The sequence below is a fragment of the Passer domesticus genome, chromosome W, assembly GCF_036417665.1.
Source record: "Passer domesticus isolate bPasDom1 chromosome W, bPasDom1.hap1, whole genome shotgun sequence".
Lineage (NCBI taxonomy): Eukaryota > Metazoa > Chordata > Aves > Passeriformes > Passeridae > Passer > Passer domesticus.
In genome coordinates, this window is record NC_087511.1 from 9,414,205 (window position 1) to 9,439,474 (window position 25,270).

The window sequence follows — 25,270 nt, forward strand, 5'->3', positions numbered from 1 at the left end:
CGCCTGGCCTTCCCTGGAGACATTAAAGAACTCTGGACTTTGCCCTGATTCGGGTCCCTCTTTTCTACTTCGCCTTCCTGCTGATCACTGCTGCCTCCTGCTGAGGCGCTCCCCGGACGCCCCCGGCACATCTGGGCAGTGCCCCCCCGGCTGTCAGCTGCTGTGCCTTCAGCTCGGCCGGTGCAGCCTCCTCCCCCGCCCGGGGGAGTAGAGAAAAACTCGGACAGCAACTCGGCAGTACAGGACCCATATATGGGCATAAAGCAGACGATAGGGGATACAGTATCATAAAGTCACCCCAAGACAGGGGTATACCCTCTCTTTCTAGCTGGGGCACATCCTCTGGTCTGTACTGATGAGATACAGAGGTTCTCTTCAATCTCCTTCTTTAGTTTCTGGTGATTCTTCTTCATCCTATCTTCCATTTTCTGCATGCACTCTGACAGACTTGTTACTACTACTGAGATTCTGGCATGTGTTGGGCCATAGACAATATCTGCATATGCTTGGAGCTTCTTCACGATAGCAAGCACAGTCTCACCCCCCTCATTCCACTTAATCATTGCTAAAGCAGAAGCGTATTGTTGTGGCCCAAGTCATATGAGTTTTTCCCACATCACTGGTGCACATTTTACCATGTCTGGACTGTTAATTGTTTGGTCAGCTGAAAAAACAATCTCTACCACCACCAGTTCTCTTGAGTGTTGAATCCCTTGTTCTATGGCCTCCATGGGGTTTGCTGCATATGGATATCTTCTGGGCACAGGTATCTTTTCTTTACACTTCTCAAGAGCCATGTCTAGAGACTGAGAGATTCAGGCCCTCTTGCCATCCCTTGGTCAATATCCAAATCACATGACAGGGATCCCAAATGCCTCACTTCAGTGCCCTCCAGAATTGTATTATTGCCTGCAGCATCCCAGATGCCGACCAATCAACTTAATATAGATTCATCAGATCATTGGGTGTAATAATTTCTTAGGCCACAAAGGTCCTTTATGGACAGAGACCCAATAATGATTTCTGGTTTTGAGTCCGCTGATAGCTGTGAGGATCCTGCCCTGTCGTCATCATCATCATCATCATCATCATCATCCACTGGGTGACTGGTTTTGGTTTTGTGTTTTCTTCTCTGGATAGGAGTAACTGCCACTGGCTTAAGCTCCCTGTCTGATTTAGCTGCAGCCTGACTGGGGTGTCTGCCTATTTATCTTCCTGCCCCTCTGTCTTTATCTGCTGCCCTACAGTATCTAGCAGAGTGTAATAAGCATATGCCAGGGCTCAGCATATTGCAATGAGCTTTTTCTCATTAGAGTTGTCATTGCACTTCACTTTCAGATAGTTTCCCCCCTCAGCTGGGTTCTGAATTTATTCAGGGGGGAAATTCCAAGCTATAGGGGCAGATAATTCCTTCAGGATTTGGCCCATATCCTCCCATTCCCCACACCACTCAGGATTTTCCACACCTAGGGCAGGTGTGTGCTCAGCCCCTCTGGAAATTTCAGCCATGATTCTACAGAAACTGCAGACAGTATAAAGTAACCCTACCAGATAAAACAGCAGGAAGGTGGTCTCTAACATCCAGGGGAAACTGAACATTCTCAAAAGGTGACATACCAGATTTAAAGGGGAAGAAGGAGATGAAAGGCCGGGAAACCTTATCCCCTGCTTCTCCTCTAACATGCTGGGTGTAGTTACTAATAAACCCCCAAAGCAGGCCACCGGGACTAGGACGGAGGAACAACAAACCATACACATTTTGAACAGCTCCCAGTGTGGCCACAGCTCTCCTCACAGAGAGCAGCAGGCACAACCTTCCCAGGATTTCTCCTGGGGAAAGTCTGTGAGAAAGCTCACACAAAGAAAACAATTCTTATCTTCACTTGCTGCTCCTGTTGTTTGGAACATGTGGAATGTGTTATGGAGATTGTTTACTGAAGAAGGGATTTCTTAATTGGACACTGGTGATGGTTGTTTTGACTGATTGACCAATTAGGTCAAAGCTGTGTTGTGACTGTCGGAAAGGGTCACAGTTTTTTTCTGGAGTATAGTATAGTATAGTATAGTATAGTATAGTATAGTATAGTATAGTATAGTATAGTATAGTATAGTATAGTATAGTATAGTATGTAGTGTAATATAATATGGTATAGCTTAATAAAGCACTTGTTCAGCCTTCTGAACCATGTAGCCACAGCACATTATTCCCCAGCATCGATATCCCAGTACCTCTGTTGGCCTTCTATAAATCATTATTACCAAGCACAGCAATATAGCAAGCCTGATTTATACCCCTGTTCTGTAAAAGTTACATGCCAGGGACAAAATTGGCACTATTTGTGGATAGGCAAACAGGCCTAGGGACCAGAGAGACATTATTACATCAAACCACATGGTGACTACTGACTGCTTTACTCAAAGTGATTAAAACCAAAATGTAATTATTACTTTTTTTTTTTTTTTCCTTTCTCCAGCCCTACGTTAGTCACCAAATTTTTTGTCCCGGATTTGAGACAAATTAGGAGGAAACATCCTGAAATGAACATGTCCTCTAAAGAAAGGTAGGTTTCAGCAGCCCCTCCCCCACAGGTCCAAAAGGAATTTCTTGGAGGAGAGTGAAAAAACCCTGTTTATTTAATAAGCAGAGTGCACGCAGGCATGGAAAAGAAAATTAATAATGTTAGATAATAAACCTTCTCATTGTGGAGAGAGATGGTGGATTTTTAGAGTCCTGCTCAGCTTCTCCCGAGGTCTGGAGCTGGGATGAAATGTCCCTGAAGCCTCCCCTCCGGGCTGCTGCATGGAGCTCCAGGCAATGTTCTGGTGTTTCGGACCGGAGCAAAACTGAACAGTTCCAGAAGAAGAAGCCACAGTCCCAGGAAAAACTTGTTGCCTCAGCTAACAAACAAGACGCTAAAAGCAAAGATGTACTCCCTCTGTCTGAGCTAGATAACACAGCTGCACCAACCTGGGGGAGTTTGTGAGGACTGTACACAAACTTTGAGCCAAGGAATTCCCCCAGACCCCCCCTTCGAGCTTAAAATTACAGGACCCATGTCTGGGCATAAAGCAGATTATAGGGGATACAGTATCATAACATTACAGGATGAGGATGGTCACCTCACAAACAGGGACATAGACAAGCCATAGCTGTTTAGTGCATTCTTTACATGTGTCTTTAACATGGATGATGGACCAAGGGTGTCTCAGAGCCCTGAGCTGGAGTACCATCACTGCAACTCTGAACTTGTGCAGAATCTGCTGTTCCAACTGGATCTCTACAAATCTATGCAGTTGGATAAAATTCATCCAAGAATCCTCAAAGAGCTGGCTGATGAAAAACCTCTCAAGGATTTTTGAGCAGTTTGGGAATCCGGAGAGGTCCCAGCTGACTGGAAGCTGGCAAGCATTATCCTGATTTTCAAGAAGGGCAAGAAGGATGACCCTGGAAACTACAGGCCTGTTAGTCTCACTTAGGTGCCTGGTAAAGTTATGGACAAGATTATTCTGGGAGGTATTGAAAAACACCTGAAAGAATGCAGTCATCGGTCACAGCCAGCAGGGCTTCATGAGAGGAAAGTCTTGCTTGTAAAACCTGATTTCCTTTTATGACAAGGTAAGCCACTTGCTGTAATCTTTTTGAAGTTCAGCTCAGCTTTTGATAGCGTCTCCCACAAGATCCTTCTGGACAAAATGTCCAGCCCACAGCTGGATAGACACACCAGGCAATGGGTGAGCAACTGGCTCCTGGGTCAGGCACAAAAGGTTCTAGTGAATGGGATGACATCACACTAGTGACCTGTCTCTAGTGGGTTTCTGCAGGGTTCCATCCTCATCCTTGTGCTCTCCAACATCTTCATAAATGATTTGGACACAGGACTGGAAGAGTGTCCTGGGTTACAGAAGGTGAGTGCTAATCTGGGATGTAACCAAACTATGTATTCTACTCCCCTCTAAAATAATTTTCTGACAAACTGTTAATGATGGGTCATTTGCAGTAGCTTCCCAGTGCACACCTGGCCCCTCAGGTTAAAAGCTTCGTGTTAAATGAGATAAAGAAAAAGAGGCAACCCTGGGAGGCAGGGTAATGTTTTTTTCCTTCACACCAATGACTCAGCCATGATAACTCCCTCTGGGGAAGCAGCAGCATCACCCATCCTGAGGGGATCATGTCTGCTACTAGGCTATAATGAACTGAATGGCACCAGCAAAATAGGCAGCTGGAATGACCATCAAGGACTCCAAAAATATCCTATGACTCACAGGATTACATCACTCCATTGTGAAACTCCCCACCCTGGGGGAGGTACTGAGCTTTCCTGCCTGTACCTGATTGTATATAATGCAGGACAAGGGACACCAATATCACCACCATTGCTCAATGGACCCACAGGAGGACCAGACCTTCCACAGGACCACTGCTTTCAACAAGACTGCAACCATCACTTCAACAGCGCTGCAACCACTGCTTAATCTGACTGCAACCACCACCCTGACAACAGGGTGCCAGGTTGACTTTGTGGGTTTAAGCCACTTTTTCTGTATCATTGCATTTATTGTAATCTTTCTATTAAATTGCAAGTCCAACCTGAAATCTCTCTCAAGGTATTTGTGTGGGGTTCATTTCTCCCGCTAGTTTACTTTCAAACCAGCATAAAAGGATACTAAGCAAGTTTGCAAATAATACAAAACTGGGAAGAGCTCTCAATGCCCTTGAAGGCAGGGAGGCCCTGCAGGGAGACCTCGACAAATTAAAGGACTGTGCAATCACCAGCCCTATGAAGTTCAACAAGGGAAAGTGTCAGAATCTACACCTGGGAAAGGGCAACCCTGGATGTACAAACAGACTGGGGAATGAGATGCTGGAAAGCAGTGCCATGGAAAGGGACCTAGAGGTCCTGGCTGATGGAAAGTTTAACATGAGTCAGCAGTGTGCTCTGGCAGCCAGGAGGGCCATCCGTGTCCTAGGGTGCATCAGGCCCAGCAAGTCAAAGGAGATGATTGTCCCACTCTACTCTGCACTGGTGCAGCATTACCTTGAATACTGTGCACAGTTTTGGGCACCGCAACATAAAAAAGACATTAAGCTATTAGAGAGCATCCAGAGGAGGGCAATGAAGATGATGAAGGGCCTTAAGGGGAAGCTGAATGAAGAGCAGCTGAGGTCATTTGGTCTGTTCAGCCTGGATAAGAGGAGACTGAGGAGGGACCTCATTGCAGTCTGCAACTTCTTTGTGAGGGGAAGAGGAAGGGCAGGCACTGATTTATTGTCTGTGGTGAGACATGGGGTTACGAATGAGAGGGGTGTTCATTAGAAATAGATATTTAGATAAAATATTGTTTAATATTTGCTGCATTTTACTGTGCTAACTGCCTGTAAAGGGAAGGCGGTATACATGGGGGACAGGGTATATGTGCGAGAGCAACATGAAAGAATGCAAGGATGTGTGATAAGGGAAGGATGATGTTCATGAAAACAGGACAAAGTTACAAGGCTACCAAAATAAGGCTCCTCTGGACCCCCGAACCAGATCAAACCAACCTCATCATGGTTTAGACTGTGACCAAAGGATCAGTAAGCATGTGTAAGAAGACAGCATGAGAAGGTCAACTTTGATGAAGACTACTTGCTTCATCCCCCAAGGACCCCCAAGGACCCCCAAGATGACCACCAGAGACAAGTACGCAGGCGCAAGAGACTAATAAGCTAATTACCATACGAAGTGGGACAAGGTGGAGCCAGGAAATGAATATGCATAAATGTATCGCAACACCTAATGTATATGTAACATTGTAAAGGATAAAAAAGAACTGCTGAGAGCAGGTAGATGTACATGATTTTGCAGAGATATCTCGCATGCATCTGGCCGAAAATACATACCTACTTTATAACTCACTTTGCGTTTTAGAGTCTTTCTGCATATCAGTGGTGGCCAATGGCAGGACCCGAGGAAATGGCCTGAAAGTGTCGGGAAGTTTAAGTTGGATATGAGAAAAAGGTTCTTCACCCAGAGGGTGGTTAGACACTGGAACAAGTTTTCCAGGGAAGTGGTCACAGCACTAAGCCTTACAGAGTTCAAGAAGCATTTGACCAATACTCTTGGGCATATGGCGTGACTCTTGGGGATGGTCCGGTGCAGGGCCAGGAATTGGACTTTGTGATCCTTGTGGGTCCCTTCCAACTCAGCACATATGTGATTCTGTGAAGTAATAGAGTTAACCTTGCCATTGAACTTTGTTGCACTTTTGTAAATTTATGTTAAACCTGCTTTTGCTGATGCCTTTGCTGGTGATTCTTTAAATTACCTAAACCACTCATTTGTGACACCAACCTTATGCCCACTGTCTTTCAGCTCCCTCTGTCAGCCTACCTTCCCTTTTCCACAGATATCTTTCAAGGCACTGATGTGACTTGATTCCCTGAAATGCATCTGACTCCTCACTTTGCACTTCTGAAATAAACATCACAGAAACCACAAAATCAGGAGAAGGGTTAAAGTACCTTTTATCAGAACCCACTGGTAGGGGACATGATGTTTGTGGCAGCAGCTCTCTGGCCATAGAGAGAAACAGGCAACTTTCCCAGGCATGATTCTGGGAAAGGCTGTGAGAAGATCAGAGAAAAGAATGAGAAACAATTCTTAACTTGCTGCACCTGGTATGGTGAACATGCAGAATGTGTTATGGAGATGTGTTTACCAAAGGGTGGTTTCTTAATTAGCCAATGGTGATGGTGTTTTGATTAGAGGACCAATTAGGTCCAGATGTATCGTAACTGTCTATAAAAGTATGTGTTTCTTAATAAAAATTATCAGCCTTGTGTGAAATATATGGAGTCTATATCAGTTATTACCCAGCCAGGGACCCATTACCCTGACAGATGTTAGTTATAAACTCAGGCTGAACAAAGACACTGGACCATAGGTCAGGGAACTCTTAGGCTGTTATTATATAGTAGCCTTAACTCCGGCAACTAGCCCACTATTTAGACTCAAAAGTGTTGGCTAACAAGCTCTTAAATTCCTCTCTGCAGGACCATCTTTTCAAATCACACTTTTTTTGTCATAACAGTCAGAATGTTTGAGACAAATCATGTTTACACCCGGTCCTCCAGACCTTTTTACTGGATCTGATTTGGATGGCATTAATTTTATTCATAGCAGCCCATATGGTGCTGTGCTTTCTATTTGTGGCAAACAAATATTTTGGCTATTGCTGAATGGTGCCTGCACAGCATCAGTATTTTTTTCTCTTTCCCCCTGTCTCCTCACATAAGTAGGCTGGGGTGGGCAAGAGATTGGGAAGGGACATAGTAAAGATGGATGATCTCAAATGACCAAAAGGATATTCCATACCATGCTCAGCAATGAAAGCTCAGGGAAAGCAGAAGGCAGGGGCAGACATTTGTGGTAATGCCATTTGTCTTCCTAAGCAACTGATATGTGTGCTGAGGCCCTGCTTTTCAGGAAGTGTCTAGGCATCTGCCCGTTAATGAGAAGTAGTGAATGAATGTCTTTTTGCTTTGCTTGCACATGCAGCTTTTGCTTTCCATATTAAACTGTCATTATCTCAGTCAATAAGTCCTCTTGCCTTCCTTCTATTTTTTCACCATCTGGCAGGAGAGGGGAGTGAACAAGAGGCAGGGCAAGTGTTTGACTACTTGCTGGGGTCAACCTTTAAACTATACTTTATATTTGTACGACCTCTATCCTGGATTGTTCCGTGTTATAGATGGATAATGAGATTATTTGCTCTCCCAATTAAGGGATGAATACTGTGTGAATATGAAGAGAAGCTTTATTGATATATAATTACTTTACTGTAGTCTGTTGTTTAGATGTCCTCTGTTCTCCCCATAGTCCCCTTTCCCCTCCCCCTTTATTGTTACCATCAGACAGCCTGAGTCATCTAGGACAGGTAGAAAGAAGGCGTGTACAAAAACTTGCTGCGGGGGGGGGGGGGGGCAGGGAAGGTGGGGGCGGTCACGGCATGACAACACCTGATCCTCCAATCAAGTTGCAAGAAAGCAGACTCCACCAATAAACAGCGAAGAAGAATTGACTGACAGACATTAGGAGGGGCCAGGGTTGGCTGATGCAATCCCCCTGAGGTATAAAAGTCGAAGCATCCATCTTGAAGATGAGCCAGCCACATGGTAGGCAACCACGAGGGCAGCTCCCAGGCCTGCTTTTCCTTGTTTAGTCCTTTTGTTATATTTTTGTAAAGCTTTATAAGCCTTTTAAAATTTTTAAAGTGAGCAGTCATTTCTCACATTCCAGAAATGAGAGTGGAGCTGGTAAAAATAAAAATGGTGCTGAAGACCCCTCTGTACCAGTTCTTCTTATTTTTACTTAACATAGAGGAAAAAAGGACAGGGGCCATCTTATCTGAACTGAATAGGAATTACTGAAAGTCAAGCACTGTCATTCTCAGCTGATGAAATTATCCAATCACTCATTTAATACAAATCCAGTTTTCTACAAGATTGACACAGATTAAAAAAATATACACTTTGAGGCAATTTTCAAATATCCCAGGTATAACTCAGTTATTGGTACAATTAAAAGTTTAACAGGTATCTTTAAGTCCATATAGTCATCAACTTCCAGATAAAATAAATGAAATAGCATGGAGGGAAGATGTAAAAATTTCTTGTGATTGTCCTGGCTTGTAAAATAAGCATGTATTCTATTTTTGCCATCTGTTGGGGGTTAGGCAGTTTTTCTTATCTCTTTCAAGAACAATAACACTGCCAGGAAGATAATCTCCTGCTAATGGGCTATTGAATTACTCACTGTGGCTGGTAAGATTAGTTACATCATCCCATTGGGAGATGCTCCGCCCAGAGGGAGGAGCCAAGCATCCCTGCCACCATAAAACAAGCATTTCTGAGACCACAGACAGCCTTCTTCTCTGGATTTCCCAGAGGAATCAGGAACCAAGGCCCAGCTGCTCCTTCGCTGCATTTTCAGAAAGGATCTACACCCTTCTGCAGATCGCCGCTCCAGGAGGAGCAGCCACCATCTGGCTGGACTACTATCAACACCCTGACTTCTCAGGGTGTCAGGTTTTTCTCACTCCGCCAGTGGTTTTTTTTGCTTGTGCTAAATTACATTGTTATTTAGTTTTTTTTCTTCCTAGTAAAAAACTGTTATTCCCATTCCCATATCTTTGCCTGAGAGCCCTTTTAATTCTGAAATTGTGATAATTCGGAAGGAGGGGGTTTACCTTTTCCATTTCACAGGAGGCTTTTGCCTTCCTTCACAGACTCCTGTCTTTTCAAACCAAGACAGTGATGAAAGGTTATCCAGATGTTAAATCATGGCTTGAAGCCTCCTGCTGAGTCTCAAACCCTCAAATGTTTTTTTCCCATTGTTACAACCTCATAAAAACCCTATAAATATCATTATCTTTTTCAAAACTAGACATGTAAGTCTAAAACAAAAGTGCCCCTTTAAGATTAATTTTGCACTATCACATCAATGCTAATTGTAAAATAGGAAGACATTATAATGACTAGATGTAAAAAGAAAATAGCTTTAAAGAAAGAACTCCAGTGCATCAGTGGAAGTCAGACAATATCGCTAACTGAATGATGTTACACCATTTTATATTTGCTGTTGTTATGAATGGATACAAGAGCTTTTAGATGAGTCCTGCCTTAGGCTCAGATTTCTGGTAGTAGCTCTATTTTTTGAGGTGATCTGCACCTCAAATTGATCTTGCTCACAAGTTCTTAAGAATGGCCAATTAGGTCTGTTATAATATGCATTATTTATTGAATAGACACAAGATTAACAGACAGAAGACTTTAAACAGACTTACTACACAGGATAAAACAAAAAGAACTACTAGTAGATACAAATACAGTGCACGATAGAGGTACCTATATTGCCACTAACAAAGAAATAGTATAGATTAGGAGTCAATGCAACTTACCACCAAATTGATGATGAAGTACACATAGAGTCCTTTCACTCAATTCCCAGAAAAGTAACCATGGAATTTGCATCCAAACTTCGAGGAGCAGCCCTACACATTAGTATACAGAAGACTTCTGATTTGGTGAAAGTTTGTGTAGCTTTTATAGTTTATAAAGTGAAGTGTCTGTCAGTCATGAATTCCAACAGCTTATCTTCCTATATCTTGCTCTCAAGGCAAGATGTTTACTGTCAGCTAGGGATCTCACCTCCCTGGCCCCAGAGATGACTCACTAATAGACAGATATCCAGCCTGGGTTATCTCACCAATTCATGTGAGGAGGAAAATGCCCTGAGTTATGCACCAACTCATAGGCAGATCAGATAAATTCTTCTGTGGTGTCAGAGACTGAAATGTTATAATTTATGGCTCAAACATCTTCATGAAGGACTTTTGCCTATTATAGCAAAACTCTATAAAAACTGCAGACAAAACCACCAAAACCCTGAATGGAGCCCTACACTGCTCATTGATGAAGATAAGATAAAGTGACTCAGAGAAGAAGAATGCATTCACAGAGGGATCAAGCACCTTCAGAGTGGAGACCTCAGCCCTGGGGCTATCAGCTGCCAGGCTGGCACAGACCCTCACACCAAAGGGTGGGGGGAAGAGGAGAGGTTTTGGGTGTGTGGTGGAAAAGACTGGTCTGAGGCAGTGAACACCCATCCTCTGCTGTGCAGAGCCCAGCTGCAGAGGCCCCTTCACCCCAGGAAAAGCCAAATCCACATGAAGGACAGCAGAGGGGGTGTCATGGACCATCAAAGCCCCCCCCAAAGGGGTCCCGGACTGTGCACCAGAACACTGCAACATAATGCAACAGATCTACAGTGTTGCAAGGGACAGTGTCAAACTTGCCCTCCCCAAGGGAGGCACATGGGCATTCCCATCTAGCCCAAATGTATATTAATCCATGGGATTCTATACTTTTCAGCGGCAGCAGGAGGCGGGCGACTCTCACTACCAAGAAGACTAGATGGAGGGGAGCAATGAGAAGTTGTTGGGACCCCTGGAAGGGTAATATGTTTCTACCTAACCCCTGTCACTCTGTTAAAGGTGGGGAAGTTATCTTCTGTTAATTAGGCCACCTGTTAAAACCAAGTGGGGCAGTTTTCTTTATCTCTTCCACTACCAATCCTCCCTCCAGGGAGACATCTTCTGTTAACAGGCCATTGTCTCACTGCATGACTGATAAAATTACACCATCCCATTGTGAGATTATCTGCCCAGGGGGAGGAGCTAAGCATTCCTACCTAGATATAATCTGATATTTAGAACACCTGAGACAGCCTTTTCCCACTGGATTGCCAGAGGAGCAGCATTCTTCTTCACTGGATTCCCAGATGAAGATCAGACCATTCTACACCATCACTAGACCTTCAGAAGAAAAGTATACCCTTCTACAAGATCACTGCTTCAGCAGAACCATATCTGTCACTCCAGGAAGACTGCATACACCATTTAATCGGACTGCTACCACCCCCTGACCAACAGGGTGTCAAGCTGTATTCTGACTCTGTCAGTGGTTTGTTTGGTTTTTTTTTGGTTTTTTTTGTACTATTACATTTGTATTTTTAATTTTCCTAGTAAAGAATTGTTATTCCTATTTCCATATCTTTGCCTGAGAGCCTTTTAATTTCAAAATTATAATAATTTGGAGGGAGGGGGTTTACATTTTCCATTTCAAGGGAGGCTCCTGCCTTTCTTAGCAGATAGCTGTCTTTTCAAACCAAGACATACACTCCATGGTGGCCAATTCCTACACCCTTTTGACCATACTGATGGATGAATTAGGGTGATTTACTGTTGTAGACCTGAAGGATGCCTTTTTCTGCATTCTTGTGAACAAAAACAGCCAAGAGCTTTTTGCTTTTGAGTGGGAAAATCCTGAGACAGGGAGGAAAAGTCAACTTAATTGGACAGTTTTACCCCAAGGTTTCAGGAATAACTCAACAATATTTGTAAACCAGCTAGCAAAGGAATTAGAAAACTGAAAAAGACAGGAGCCTGAAGGAGTTATTCTTCAATATGTAGATGGCATCCTGATTGCAGCTAAAACCAGACATGACTCTATATAATTTACTGTAAGTTTCTTAAACTTCTTGGGACAGAGTGAGTACAGAGTTTCTAAAGACAAAGCACAGATTGCCAAAGAAGCAGTAGTTTATTTGGGGCTTGAGATCTTTCATGGACACTGACAGCTCAGCAAAGAATGGAAAGAAGCCATCTGTCAACTCCCAGAGCCCCATACCGAGAGAGAGATGCAAGCTTTCCTGGGAATGGTAGGCTGGTTTCATTTGTGGATATCAAATTATGGACTGCTGGTAAAATCCCTATATGCAGCATTAAAAGCAGCTGAAAAATGAATTATCATATGGACTGAAAACACTAGAGCAGCTTTTAAACAGCTGAAGCACTCTGTAATGTCAGCTCCAGCACTGGGACTGCCAGACTTCACTAAACCTTTTGAACTGTTTACATATGAGAGACTGAATGTGGCTTTGGGAGTACTAGCACAGTGCCTTGGGAACCAACGGAGGTCTGTGGCCTATTTTTCCAAACAGCTAGACAATGTTGCCCAAGGCTGGCCAGTGTGCCTCAAGGCTGTGGCAACCACTGTCATCTTGATCCAGGAAGCCCAAAAACTCACCCTTGGGCAACACACTGTAGTGTATGTACCTCATGCTGTAGCAGCTGTACTTGAAATAAAGGAGGGACATTGGCTGTCTGGCAATCAAATGCTTAAATATCAATCACTGTTATTAGAACAGGATGATGTTACCTTGAAAAAAATTTCTGTTGTTAACCCTGCCATGTTTCTCTCCTCCACCTTAATTGATGATGTGCCTGAGCATGACTGTTTGCAGACAATTGAAGAGGTCTGTTCCAGCTGACCAGACCAGAAGGACATGCCCCTGGAAAATCCAGATTGGGAGCTTTTTACAGATGGGAGCAGCTTCATGAGAAATGATAGGTGGATGGCAGGCTATGCAGTGACCATGCAGGATAAGGTGATCAAGGCAAAGGCCCTGCCAGCAGATGTGTCATCACAGAAAGCTGAACTGATTGCACTGACGAGAGCACTAGACCTGAGCGAAGGAAAGAAGGTAAATATATGGACTGACTCTAAATATGCATTTAGTGTTGTCCACGCCCATGGAGCTATCTGGAAGGAGGGAGGACTTCTGAATGCTCAAGGCAATCAAATCAAACATGCTGAATACTTGCCCTCTTACAGAGCATTAAAAACCCTGCAGAAGTAGCTATCGTGCATTGTAGAGGTCACCAAAAAGAGAAAACCACTCCAGAATTGGGAAATCACTTTGCTGATAAAGCAGCAAGAGGAATTGCAAAAAAGGTATTCTCGCAGTAATTCCACAAAAGAGGTTGATTTGTCAGGGTTGACCCCAAAATATGACCAAGCAGACCACAAACGTATCAAGTTTCTTAAAGCTGAGATCACAGAGAGTGGATGGGCTGTTACACCAGCAAACCAGGTGGTAGTCCCACCCCTGATCCTAGCTAGCTAGCTCAGAGAGAACATGAAAACACACATTTAGGGGTTAAAAATCTTTTGAAACATCTGAAAAAGGTAGTAATAGGAAAGGGAATGACTGATATTGTATAATCAGTAGTGAGCAAATGTGAAATCTGCTGTAAAAACCACCCTGATACGAGGAAAAGAGTTGTGTTAGGAGTAACAAAAGCAGGGGATCTTCCTGGAGATTACTGGCAAATAGATTTTGCGGAGTTACTGCACAAAGAGAGATACCGGTACATACTGGTATTAGTTGACACCTTCAGTGGATGGCTGGAAGCTTACCCCTGTCACACTAACACAGCCAAGGTTGTGGTGAAAGTTTTGCTCAATCATATAATTCTGAGGTTTGGGGTTCCCTTGGGGATATCAGATAGGGGACCATACTTTTTTGCACCCATGGTTAAGGAAGTTAGCTGGATTTTGGGAATTACTTGGGATCTATATACACCTTATAGACCCCAAGTGAGTGGCACAGTTGAATGTAAGAATGGAACCCTTAAAATAGAGATTAGTAAAATTTGTCAAGAAACATCCATGACATGGGTTCAGGCCTTGCCTATAGCTTTACTGAGAATCTGCATACAACCAAGGTAGAGAGATAACATCAGTCCCTATGAAATATTATATGGCAGGCCATATCAGATTCTGCATATTCCTGATGAAATTCACATGAAGGGGAAACTTGATTTACAGAGATATCTAATGGCTTTAGGTTCCACTTTGTAGGAGCTCCAGAATTACATTGTCCTATCCAGACCCATAGGACTGGACACACCTGCACATCCCTTCCAACCTGGAGACTGGGTCTATGTTAAGTGGTGGGACAGTGGTCCTCTACAAGCCAAGTGGAGAGGACCATTCCAAGTTCTACTGACCACCCTCACTGCATTCAAAGTCACTGGCAAAGGACCCTGGATTCACTGCTTCAGAGTTAAGAAGGCTTCTGCTCCTGAAACAACTGAAAAAACAGACTGATGCATACAAAAACATGTTTTAAATGATTCCTCTTCTGTGCCTAAACAACTGTTCATAATTATCATGATTCTTCTTTGCATGATAGCTGACTGTGCAGAACACTACTATTGTTAGATATTTATTACTGTTAGATATGGACTATGGTTAGATATTTACTGTTGTTAGATATTTATCTATTATTCAATACCTATTATTAGTAGATATTTAGAATAGAGACTCGACAAGATAGAGGCCTTGTCAAGCCTCTACAGGGATGAAATGATGCCTTAAGTTTTAGCTTTCATATTTTCCAGATTCTGTACTGCATTAATATATAACTCTGTTCTTGGTAGCCTCTTTAGGCATCAGTACTAAGCACTGTATGGTGCAAAATTAAGCATTAACCACATATATAGGGATCATGCACTATTGTGCTAAACTTAGAAGAATTTTCCAACATCTTTTTCCCCTGATGCATAGACTCCTTTTTAAAGAAATAGAACTTGTTAGGTAGCACTGGGATCCTGGTGGACAATTAGTATATGAGCCAACAGTGTGTCTTTGTGGTCAAGGCCAACTGCGTCCTGGGATGTATTAGCAGTAATATAACCAGAAGGTTAAGAGAAGTGCTGTTTTCCCCCCTCTATTCAATATTGATGACACTACAACTGGAGTCCTGTGTCCACTTTTGGGGTCTCCAGTACAAGAAAGACTTGACATACTGGAGTGAGCCCAGCAGAGGGCCACCAAGATGGGTCAGGGGGCTGGAGTGTATGGCATAAAAGAGGAGACTGAAAGCTGGGATAATTTAGTCTTCAAAAGAGAAGGAAGGACAAGAGGCAATAGGCCCAAGCTGAAACGTGGGAAATTCCACTTAGATATTAGGAAGCTATTGCCCCATAAAGATGTCAAACACAAATAGAGGCCATGCTCAGGGAGTGGGGGGGATTGGGCTACCTGAAAGGTGGTTATAGTCAGGTGGGGGTTGGTCTCTTTTTCCAGGCAGCAACTGACAGAACCAGAGGACACAGTCTGAAACTGCACCAAGGGAAATTTAGGTTGGATATTAGGAAAAAGTTTTTTATGGAAAGGGTGATAAAGTACTGGAATGGTCTGCCTGGGGAGGTGGTGGAGTCACCATCCCTAGATGTGTTTGAAAAAAAGATTGGATGTGGCACTTAGTGCCATTGTTTAGTTGAGGTGTTAGGGCATGGGTTGGACTTGATGATCTTAAAGGTCTCTTCCAACCTAGTGATTCTGTGATTAGAGTCCTCCAAATGTCTCTTTCAACCCATATCATTCAATAATTCAATAAATGCCTGTCATCATCCACTTGTTTTCTTGTTCCTCTAACTGAACTACTACAACACCTTAGAAAGCTTTAAGGACTTCCCAAGCTATGGAACAAAGGTATTACTCAGATCATCTGTACTCACATCACACTCACCACAGGGAACAGCAACTTCCAGCTGGAAAGAGAGAACAGTTGGGGACAACATCTTTTTAAACACCACTCCAGCTAAATCTGTGAAAGTATGTCTGACTATGCATTAAACTCTAGTAGTGAAGACAGCTTCAGATTTTGGATGCATAGTATTTCCTCAGGAAAACAGTTCTATTAATAAAATTGTTCAGACCAAACTGTCAAGACCACCACATTGTAAAGATTTCTTTTTTTTTTTTTTTTAAATATCCTTAGGCTACTCCAGTTATTGGAGAAGAATACATACAATGGTATTTAGTGACATTTGGAACAAGATTAGGAATAACAGCATCAAGTCAACACAGCAACTCTATTTGGCATAACATTAACAGTGCCAGAAAGAGATAATGGATTTGATGCCTTTAGAGACTGACCTGGACAAGAAACTAGACAAAGCTAAAAGAATAAAATAGGTATTTATTAAACGGCCTTAATGGATACGCCTTGGGCAGTCCAAGACCCTGGCCAGGGCTACACCCAAGATGGACCCAAAATGGTCGCAAAATGGATGACCAGTCACGAGGTTTCACACTTTTATAAGTTTTGGTCTGTAGCCATGATATTTTATGAAAAATCCTTTGCTAGGATTTTCCCCTCCTGAGGAGCTGAAGGCCTCAGGAAAGAAATGTAAACAATAACTATCTGCTGCTGTGGAATGCAACAGGTGTATCTGTGATTGGTGGATGTTGGTTGTTTCTAATTGATGGCCAATCACAGATGCAGCTGCATCGGACTCTGAGAGTCACAAGTCTTTGTTCTTCATTCCATTCCTGTTCTTTCTAGCCTTCTGATGAATCCTTTTCTCTCTATTCTTTTAGTATATTTTTAATGTATCATTTAAATATTATATATATCATAATATAATAAACCAGCCTTCTGAAACATGGAGTCGAGATTCGCGTCTCCACACATGGGGCACCAGACACAACATTGGTCCATTTACATATTGGGGTTAATTGTCCAATTACAGTTTCAGGTTATGAAGTCGCATCCTCCTTGTTTGCTCTTTCCAGTTCACCGTTGCTTATGCTTTTTGGGCCTGAGGCTGTAACAGTTGTCCTTGGTTCTCAAGCTGGAAAAGGATTGTTTTTTCTACCCGCCCTGTGAAGAGAACTTACTAACACTTAATATGAAGCTCAGGACTACACACCAAGGCAGCACAGAATCTGAAAAATATGAAAGGTAAAACTTAAGGCATCAGTTTGAGTGTCTTGGTTCTTTTGTGGAATAATAATTGGCTTTATATTTGTCATGGCTTTTGGTACAGTTTAGATTGTTGCAGACTATATGTGTTTTTACACATTAGAAGTGATTGCCTGAGGTGAGGCAAATTAAATACATTTAAAATAACTTGATATGGACTATGACTTGCGTGGTAATATCAACACTGTGCAGAAAAATCACCTTGCAGAAGTAATAAAAATGGTATTTTGAGGTGCAACCCATCATATTCTGTTGTCTTCTTACAATAACTTGCATCCCTGAATTTCCACCATTTCTGCCATATTGTATGCTATGGGAACTATATTATAGCACTGCAGGGGGATTGAACTGAACTTCCATTTATGATTTAAATAAAGTTGATATTAGGTTCTTTTTTGTCGGGCCAGGGTTTATGAACCCTCAAAAGGGAACCTAATACACCCAAGGATAGCTTAGCTATTACCTTTGGAGGCAAATAATGAGCAGGATGGCTTCTGCTGCAGTGTTAGAAACAAAAAGGTTTAATAAAAGGCAAAATAACAAACAGAAAATCCGAGCCAGGTACAGAGGTCTGCCTCTGGTATAAACACCTCACAAAAGCCTCGTGGTTGTTTTGTTCTCTTTTTTTCTACTTGATTGGCCAGGCGGGACTTTTTTGCTTCTATCCAATTAGGTGACCCCAAGGTTTTAGTGAAGCCTCTGGGGTCCTATAAGGTGGCTTTTCACCTGATCGTTGAGAGATACTTCTGGGCTTCTTTCCTTTTTTGGGGGACAAAGGCTAGCTTTGCCACTCTGTCATTAGGGGGCACTCTCCTACACTCCTACAAGTTGAAATAATTTTTCTTCCAAATTCATTAGTATTGCAATCTAAAGTATTTAATTATAGAAACCCCAAAACAATTCAAATGTCAAATGTTTGTAACAGGAAAACAAATTTATTTATTTCAGAAGACAATACACAATTTTATTTTGAAAAACACAAGAAAACTAGCCTGAGTTCGTCTGAAATATTCAGAAAAATCCTACTGTCTTTAGCATGTTCCAGCCATTATTTTTGAAAACAACACACTAAAAGTTAATATATATTTTTAGAATTATAAAAGTTTCCTAGTTATTGTACAGTACACAATACAAACTGCCCACAAACTATTATTTAGCTCCTTCCAATTTTGAGAGGACATGATATACTAAAAGATTAACCATTTCTCACCAAAAAAAAAAAAAAGAAATCACATCCGGAAATACATATTTACAAAATCAAGCACATTATACAAAAAACCCCATCAAATTATTCTGTAAAGAGGTTTTCCTTAAATAATTAAAAAGTGTGTTCAACAAATAAAAAAACTGCAAAACTACATTATGTCACATGCACCTTCTACAAAAAAAAGTTGTTTTCTTCATTTACATAATGTATGCAGTAAATAGGAAAACAAAAGTTCAATTTCTACTAGTGTTATTACATTTCTGTGCCTGTGGTACTGAATACTGTAAACTGCCACTTACTAAGTGAAATTTAAATGATGGCACCTTAAAAAAAACAGTAGAAAATAAATGGAACCAAGTAAGTTTTCTAGAAGCTAAGAAAGCCCTGAGTGACAACAGAATTATTGATTGGCAAGCTCTGGAATTAACTTAATTACAGTTTACCACCTGAGGCAAAATTTCCTAAGCGTTTGAAAGGCACTCAAAGTTTATTGAATAGCCTCATTGGTTATTACTGTAAATCCAAATTTTCAGTGAGAATGAGAAACTTGCTTTGGTGCATAATTATATATTTTTTACATTTAAATTGATTTATTGGGTTACTTCAATATGATATTTAATGTTTAAATACAGAACAATCAATTTAACAATGTATTTGAGAACCCTTTCATATTCTTTGTGTAAAAAAAACTAAAAGAAAAAGACCCTCTTATCAAAGAGTCAAAAGATAATGGATAAATATACCTGGTGAAGCCAAATCAAGGGAGGTCGTCCCTCTACAGTCTTAATTCTTTTCAAATATTTATTGTTTTAAAGTTCACCCAGTGCTGAAAATTCTTGATGACATTTGCAACATGATCAAGGAAGCACTTAACATAAAAGTCTTTCCCTGATTCTGATTTAAGTGAGGGTCATTTTGATGCTCATAGTCTTGTTATAGACTTTTTTCTCTATAGCGAAGAACAATTTTTACAAAATCTTTAATTACTCAGGGCTTCCAGTCCCAACATTTTAATTGCTGAGTTTCTTTTTTAAAAGAAAAAAAATCAGAATAAACCATGAAAGTTTAAATGATAAAACTGAGGCATATTTTCCTCCAACAAAAACTAGGCAGTCACTTTGTAAGTGGCTTTTACTCTTTCATAAGTAATTACAGTTAGGTTTGCTCACATTTAAAATCACTAGCAGCAATATTCAAGGCAGGCAAACTGGGGAGCATTTACAGTAAATTATGAATAAAAGATTGTTAAATTAAACCCCTTTGAGTATTGCATTATAATTATGCATTAATTTGCATTAACTTACTAGAAATCTTTACAACTTACTTGCACTATATTAGTGATGTAATTCCACTAAATGTAATGAGACTTTTTCACTCAGCTAGATTTGAATAAAATACATTTGCACCTACTGTTGTTGATTGCTTCTGCCATCAACCAGTAGAAAAGCTAAGTAAGGTGGTATTTCTATCTATAATTTTCAACAACTCTCTACTCACTATTGAACTTGTTCCCTTGTTCTGGTCAGTACTACTTGTAAGAACAAAGGACTTTTCAGCACAGCAGAAGACAGGTGCAATTTCTAGGGTTTGGTTTTCATTTCTTTATAAATTCTGACATTCAATAAGAGTCATACAAACTGCATCCCTGTAGAGGAAGCTGAATCTAGTACCACTGTCTTTCCATTAGTTCATATCACTGACTGACTGTTAAAAGTAATATGAATACAATGTCCTTTTTGTCTATCTATCAGATAGACTGCTGAAATTTTGATTGCAAACATACCAAGGGTTCTGTAAAATTCATTTTCTTGTTAATTAAGTAGTTTTGTTTTTATTTGTGAAGATTTTAATTTACAGTATTGAAGTATTTTAATAGTACCCTAAAGATATTTCCAAAATAGTATAAATATTTTTTCTAAACCTCCATATTGTAAAGGAGTCTTAAACAACCTATGACTGTAGAGTCAAATATTTTATTTCTTCAGATATTTATGCAATTATGAAAAGAAAATAGCAGAAAGTTTTGCACCATACAGCACATATTGGTGGCAGTGAATAATTTCACCTAAATCTATTAAGCCTTTTGAAACAAAAACATTTCTGTCTACCATGCAAATATTTAATTTAGAAATTAAAAAAAAATCTGTAGGACAATCAGTTACTTAAATATATAGAAGATTTTCAGTGGTCTAATTAAATTACCTAAAAAGTGTATCCTCACAATGCTCAAAGGGTTAATGCAAGGCATTACATTAAATTAATTTTCTAAGGCTAAAACTAAGTACTTTGTATTTATTCTTCTATTCTTGTTTTTTTTTTTTTTTTTTTAATCACCAAAGTAGCAAAGATACTAGAATACCATTCATTTGCCTATTTTTAAACCAGAGACTTGATAGTTTTCGTTTTCTACAGACAAGGATGTAATTTTCAGAAACCTATACTGATCTGTCAAAAGAATGTTTTAACCTCTGAAATAACTGTCACAAAGTACAAAAAATACTTACATCATTTAAAAAGTTACTTTTCCACCTTTTTTTTCCCATGACTATAAAAGGTTATTTCATTTTGTAAAACCATTCTTTAAAGTAAGGTAGATTGCAATGTAGTGCTAACTAATATAAATGTCTTTCTAAACAATGCTGATATCATTTGGTGAGAACCACAAATATATCAGGTCAGGTCTTCCCCTGTGGAAAATATTTTGAACAGAAGCAGTATTTCAGACATTTAAAAATGCTTCAGTTTAAACTGAAATGTTTTATAAAGCTATACATTCCTCAGTGACTACACCAGCACAATATTTTACACATTTTTGAACTAAAGGCAGAAATGCTGTGCATCATAATTTTGCAAGTAAACAATTTAAAGAATACTATGCAATTTTTTTAACGGAACATTTAAAAAAATATGTACAAAGCATGCTACAGTATAATAAAACACAGAAGCAGATAACTGAAAAGAGGGGGCTTTTAAAAAAACTGATTGACAATGAGAAATATGAAAATGCAATTTTTCATAAATATAAAATTTGTGAAAATTGGGCCCCATGTTTTGAAAAAGTAATTCAACAATACCCATTCCCATTCTGCCACAGTGTTTACTACGTAATTTGTGCCAATGGGGAAAGTGACTCTAAATATTTTTTTTCATTTCACATCAAGATTGGGCAAAATCCACAAATTGTATGAGCCTTTATCTTGTAGTGTCTAGACAGTAGATGCTTGCTGCAGCTCTTTAGAGCTGTAAGAGTTAAGCAGGCTTCAGAGTGGTTATTCAGCCACATACTACACACTAAATAATTTGGAATGAGGTATCCATATTTCTGTGCTCCAATCATTAACAATACCCATCTATTAACAAATATCAAAAGTATTTTAATTGTTTCATGTGTGTATGTTTGATCTAAATTGCAGTAAATTTAAAAGCAAAGCACAGCAGCTTACAGCAACTTTAATAATTGTTAAAGTGGGGAAAATATTACTTAAAAATTTGAGAGAATAATCAATTGATAAGCATAGAAATACAAACTTAATTCAGTTATCTGAATCAGAAATAATTTAAATTTGTTTTGAGAACTGCTATTAAAATCCATTATGCATTCTATCTTTGTATGCATATATTTTGTTTTCTTTTTGCACTACATGGACAGTGATTAACTGTTCAGAAGATGTCCAGGTCCCACCTCTTTTTAGCAATCTAGATTTACATGTTACAACCATACTTTTCTTTCAGCAACAACAAATCCAACATTCTACCAATAAAAAATATTTAAAGTTTGTCAACACAAAATTTGAAACCAGGCAATAGGGACCATCAGTACAGCATAGGGCACCCTATGTTAAGAATTAAAAATGCTGAGTATTCAACTATATTTTATTTTTTAAAATATTATAATGCAAAATAAAAGGGAGCAAATATTTATCATAGGTTAGTTTTTAGGATTTTTGGTGAAGGGTGCTGATTTCTAAGGGAAAAAAACCCAGGATGCAGTGATATTTGGGAGAACACAACCTATGAGGATTCAGTGCACAGGTGAATTTAGAGAAATTAATACAAACCTCATTTGCACTTTTTGCTGAGACAAAAAACATCTACAGACATAAGTAAGAATTGTGCCTACATAGAATGGAGCAAGATGGGTTTGCCTCCAAATTTTGCTAAGAAATGTACAAATAATTTTGTACCCCAAAAAGTATTAAGCCATCTTAGTTGAGCTATAACCATTCTTGATACATCTGAAAGCTCTAGCAACAAATCTCTTTGCTAAAAATAAATTGTTCATGTCACATGTTGTTCACCCATTTGGTATATATGACTTTAAAAAAATATCAATCCAGTCACACTAGATAAAACAAGAGACTTCATTCTTTAATGCAGTCCTTTCTATAAAATTACTTTTGTTATTCTTTCACTTTTTTTGCTTTAATTATTTTCAATATTTTAGCCTAGCAAATTTATGTCTGCTTTAAAAATCATGAAAATACTTAAAATATTCCAAAAAAATCAGAGATGTTTAATGTCAATTAATATGGGCTGTATAAACTATCACTATAAAATATAATAATTAAAACCTAGCATCAGACTGACACCCTACCACATATGCAAATTGAAAATATGTGCTGCATTATGTACCTGCTTATTTATTTAGTCTGAATTTTTAAAATTAAAATCTGACAAGTTTAAAATATATAACCATGCTTATGACTATGGTCCATTTACTTTAACAAGATTTGAAGTTGGCATTAAAGCTAGTTTTGCTTTTCAAGTTCCCAAGCAAATTTTATTTGTAATAAAGTGAAATTCAACTAGAAACAAGAAAAAATATTTTTAGTACCAATTTTAGGTGCGATATAAATATCACTTAATAATAAAACCCTCTATTTTTTGAAGACTATGTAACCTGCCCCTAATACTTATGAAATTTGAAAGCGACAGACACACCTTGTTGAATAAATTTTAAGTTATTAAAAATAACAATACTAAATCTTAGTTTCAGTTCTGTTTAAGGCACCATGTAATAGCCGAGGTACAATGATCCCTGATGTACATTCTTAAATAGCAATGATTCATCTAGCCACCTATTAAAATTTAATGCAATTGGGAATAAGTACAAGGGAGGTGTGCCAGTTACACTACCTTAATAAGTTTTTGTAAAAAATTAAATTAACTTTATTAATCAGGAAATACATTTTAAAAAGAAAATTATGCAGGTTGCTACATTTCTTACATTCTATAAATTATCATTTTTTAAAGCAGCAAATTAAATTAGTAGGAACAGGCCTAGAATAGAAGAAAGTCATCCAAAAGGAATGTTTTCCTGTATGTCCAGTTCAACATAAGTAGCATGTACACTTAAAAAAAAAAATCAAGTTACTTCTATTGTGGTTTAGTTTCTATTAACTACAGTACCATTTGACAACCAGACGTATCCGTGCAGTGGTCTCAAAATAGAATCAGTAGTCTCCAAAACCAGAGGAACTGGCATGCAAATATAATCCAGGGCTGTTGATTTTAAAGGAAGCTTGTATTGTTTACATGTGATCAGATAATTAGGTGTGCCTACAGTATACACATTACCACATTGTTACAATTTTATCACTTATTCTGCATTTGTAAATGCAGTGAAAACACTTCTTCCTTACAGAAAGAAAACAGTAGATCTTCCCAACCCTCCAACATGATAAAAATACCCCTTGAATGCTCACACTCATGAAAATAGTATCTTCTGGTTCTGTTCAATGAAAAGCACCTTTTATAACAAATTTGATGCATCTACTGTCAAATGAGTATGCATCCAGTATGTCAAATAAAGTATTTCTTTTAATATTTTGCATCTAATTAAAAATCTATGTATATGAAATCATTATGACAAATAATTAGCATTAAAATATATTTAAACTATGAAAAAATAAGTTATTTTAATTTTAAGAGGACAAAAGCATTAGCATTAAAAGCTTCAAAAAAGTCTTCATTGACACTTGAAACTACGAAAACACAATATTGAATAACCAATGTAAAATGATTTTGCTTACAATTTTTTAAACATCTGGCAAAATGCATATACCCATTTTATTTCACAACTCCAATAAAAGGTAATGTTCAGCACAGCTAAAATTTGATAAGATGACTTTCAGACCTATTCTCCTATCTCCCCCATTAAGTCCAGCATCAACAAGGCTAATGCAGTTAAGGAGCACTTCAATATTAGACTGCAGTATATGTATTTCCAGTAGCACTGCATTGTCTGATAGTCTGAGTATTTGTAACAATATGCTCATCATGAATTGGGTTCAGGAGGCTCTGCTCTATTCCACTCTCAAGCACTGGCTGCTGCAAGCAGCCCATCTGAAATGCTTGGTTTAAGTCTGTTTTCTCCCTCTTGGCTTGTGGCCCTCCATTTTCATCCATCTCTTCTTCTATTTCACTTTCAAGTTCACTGCCCTCATCTGCAAACAAAAAAAAAATAAATAAAATAAAATAAAATAAAATAAAATAAAATAAAATAAAATATAGCACAAAGGGAAAAAATCTGAATACAAACGGCTTTATTTTGTAAATAACATGAAATATGAAAACATAGGAAAGTGTAATAACCAATCATATCTTCCTTTTTCCAGCTGTCCATCCCCTTCAGCTCTCTCAACAGAATATACAATTAAATTTTGAAAATTTCTTGTGTAAATAAGACCTTAAAAAAAATTAACTATTTAGGCCCTAGAGTATTCTAGTCCTTATAATATACTATATTTCATGTATAGCATACTGTACCCATATAATAGTAATATTCACTTAATTTAAATTATGATGTAGCTTTCAATTCCACTTAACTAGATTTTCAAAAAAAAGAACTTGTTTTGCTCCAAGAGACACGTTAGTTCTATATAAAATTATACATTTGGGAGTG

At 39.1% G+C, this 25,270-nt stretch overlaps 1 protein-coding gene across 2 annotated transcripts in view; it reads right to left on the reverse strand.

Annotated features, from left to right (window-relative positions):
- Positions 1-20,672: 20,672 nt before the first annotated feature.
- LOC135289144 (transcription factor RFX3-like) overlaps positions 20,673-25,270 on the reverse strand; it is a 193,757-nt gene continuing 189,159 nt past the window's right edge. For both annotated transcript variants that reach the window (XM_064402541.1, XM_064402540.1), the window contains one exon: positions 20,673-24,812. In XM_064402541.1, coding sequence (XP_064258611.1) covers positions 24,571-24,812 — 242 coding nt within the window. In that variant the 3' untranslated portion in view covers positions 20,673-24,570. The remainder of the gene's footprint in view (positions 24,813-25,270) is intronic.